Consider the following 2675-nt stretch of genomic DNA (forward strand, 5'->3'; position numbering starts at 1 on the left):
GGCCGGCCAATTTAGTCCGATAGCATGTGAGATGGTACCGACTGCCTAAATACCTTGCTAGTGAATGAATGATATCTTGCAAAATTGGCTTAAAATTCAATTACGTAATAAATGATTCTTTAAGCATTTGCTTACAAGTATACATGTGGATGTGAATGAATTCTATTATTCTAACATGATAACACATGAAGAAAATCTACACACGAAATTTCAAGTTATGCACAGGATCATGATTCATGGGTTAACATAAAAAAAATCCTTTCAATAGTTGCCTGAATGCTACACGTGAACCAAAAATACAAACTAGGCAAATGCACAGAAATCCTAACGAACTAAAACTTGCCAATTGGAAAAGATCAAGGCAGTTGTTCTTGCAGCAGCAACAGCTGCCGCTCTAAGAGATCTTGACCTCGCTGCTGCTCCGAATGTCGCTCCTGCGACGATGACATCGATAAGAGCTCATCCTGTTGCCGACCGGGCTCCAGCCGAGGCTGCGACTCACCTTCCCAAGCCCAAACGACGTCTTCCAGCCCGGGCCGGATACCCTCGTCAAACACCTTCTGATACTCCAGCGAATCTCCAACGGTTTTCTTCACCTGGACCAAATGAAAGGCCGGCGTGAGCACGTAGATCTCTGCATCGATCGACAAGTACCCCTTCCGGCCTTCCTTGGCTCCTTCAAACTTGAACAACCCCGCGTCCTTCTTGGTTATCCTGAGCTTCATGCACTTGGCGATTTCTTCCAGCTTCGATACGATGACAGAGGCCGGCCTCAACAAAAGGAATCTCGCTTCTTTCGTTACACAAGTCTCCTCGTCGAAGAGCCTTGACAGGTCGAATCCCGGTGAGAGGGATATGATGTCGAACGCATTCAGGTTCGCGAGCCTAGAACCATCTCGTCCCTCGTCGCTGCTTTCAGCCTCGTTCGCTTCTGATTCGGGCCTCCATCCGGTCCTGAACCACGTGCTTTCCTTGATCTTTGCTATCGTAGTCCGAGTCATTGGATTCGGGTCCAGTATTCTCATAAGCAGCCTTTTTGCCTCGGGGGAAATCCATTTAGGACATTTGTAATCTGCCTTCCCGATCTTCCGGTACAGCTCCATCAAATTGGAGCTGTGGAACGGAAGATATCCGGAAAGCAATACAAAAAGAATCACGCCACACGACCAGATATCGGATACGGCCCCATCGTACCCCTTCCTGCTGATCACCTCAGGGGCGACGTAGGCAGGGGTCCCACACGTCGTGTGGAGGAGGCCGTCCTGGCGCCTGGATTCCGCCAGCGCACTCAGCCCAAAATCGGATATCTTAAGATTCTCGTCCTCGTCCAGCAATATGTTTTCAGGCTTCAGATCGCGGTGGTAGACGCCCCTGCTGTGGCAGAAGTCGACCGTGTTTATCAGCTGGCGGAAGTACTTCCGTGCCAGATCTTCCTGTAGTTTTCCTTTGGCAACCTTGTTGAACAGCTCGCCCCCTTTCGCGTACTCTATCACGAAGTAGATCTTCGTCTTCGTTGCCATGACCTCGTAGAGATTTATAATGTACGGATGCCGGGCCAATCTCATGATCGATATCTCCCTCTTGATCTGATTCACAATCCCCACCTTCATAATCTTGTCCTTGTCTATCACTTTAATGGCGACGCCCTGCCCGGATTGTAGACTCCTCGCGTAGTAAACTTTTCCGAACGTGCCTTGCCCTAACATCCTCCCTAACTCGTATTTATGCATCAACACGTTGCTCTTGGTATCCATGCTAACAAACTGAAGAAAACAACTGTAATAAACTAATCCCTCTTCGCCTCGGGAGAGTTAGAAATGCAGGCCATGGGACGTGACGAGGGGCTCAACCGTCATCACCCAAGCTTCCAATCCAAGAAGATGGGAGTCTAGGAGTTGACAACAATCTTGAATAAAAAGCACGGGGGCTGTATGCTCTGTCTTCGCCACACTCATCCGCGTTAAAGAATGGCAACTCATATATGGCTAAAACTTTGTGATTCTTAGAAATACAGCTCCAGTTTTGCTAGGACATTTTTCAGCATATGCGGACTACTCTCTTCCAAGGAAGAAGCTGAAAAGTTCGGTGAGAACTTATTCAACTTAAACATGTTGTAGATAGAGGAATTTTAACTTATTCTGCACAGCAACATACATAGGGAAAAAACAATCAAATTGTTGAACATTATGGAGATTAAAAATATGCAAAACGTGGACAGAGATCATAGAGATAAAAAAACAATTTTTTAACAATTAATTTTATCTCTCATTGTTGGAATAAGGAAATCAATTAATTGGAGAACAAGAAGGCAAGGGATGAAGTTATGACAAGAATAAAGAAGGAAAACAATTAAAGCTTATGGAAAATCAAATATATTTTCCATGTATAGCTAGAATTAGAGCCTATAAAGGTTGTGTAACCATTGAGATAAAAAAAATTCAAGTCATTCACAATGTAGTCTTTAAAGTTCTCCCCGTCTTTTACTTTCTGCAATAGTCTTTTATTTTCGACATTGTATTTTCTAACATGGTATCAGAGCAGTTAACGATCCTTTGTTAGTTTGTTAAAAAAATCAAACAAACAGCCTAGCCATATCCTTCCCATAAGAGCAGTGAGAATTCCAATTCATAACAGTCGACAATTTGTTACTCAACCTACTCTTATCAAATATCCTA

At 44.3% G+C, this 2675-nt stretch overlaps 1 protein-coding gene across 1 annotated transcript; it reads right to left on the minus strand.

Moving 5' to 3' along the window:
- Positions 1-356: 356 nt before the first annotated feature.
- LOC121769505 (CBL-interacting protein kinase 18-like) lies at positions 357-1763 on the minus strand. Its single transcript, XM_042166336.1, has one exon. It carries the CDS (start codon positions 1752-1754, stop codon positions 357-359), a length of 1398 nt encoding a protein of 465 aa, XP_042022270.1. The 5' UTR covers positions 1755-1763.
- Positions 1764-2675: the final 912 nt, after the last annotated feature.

The sequence above is a fragment of the Salvia splendens genome, chromosome 2, assembly GCF_004379255.2.
Source record: "Salvia splendens isolate huo1 chromosome 2, SspV2, whole genome shotgun sequence".
NCBI lineage: Eukaryota > Viridiplantae > Streptophyta > Magnoliopsida > Lamiales > Lamiaceae > Salvia > Salvia splendens.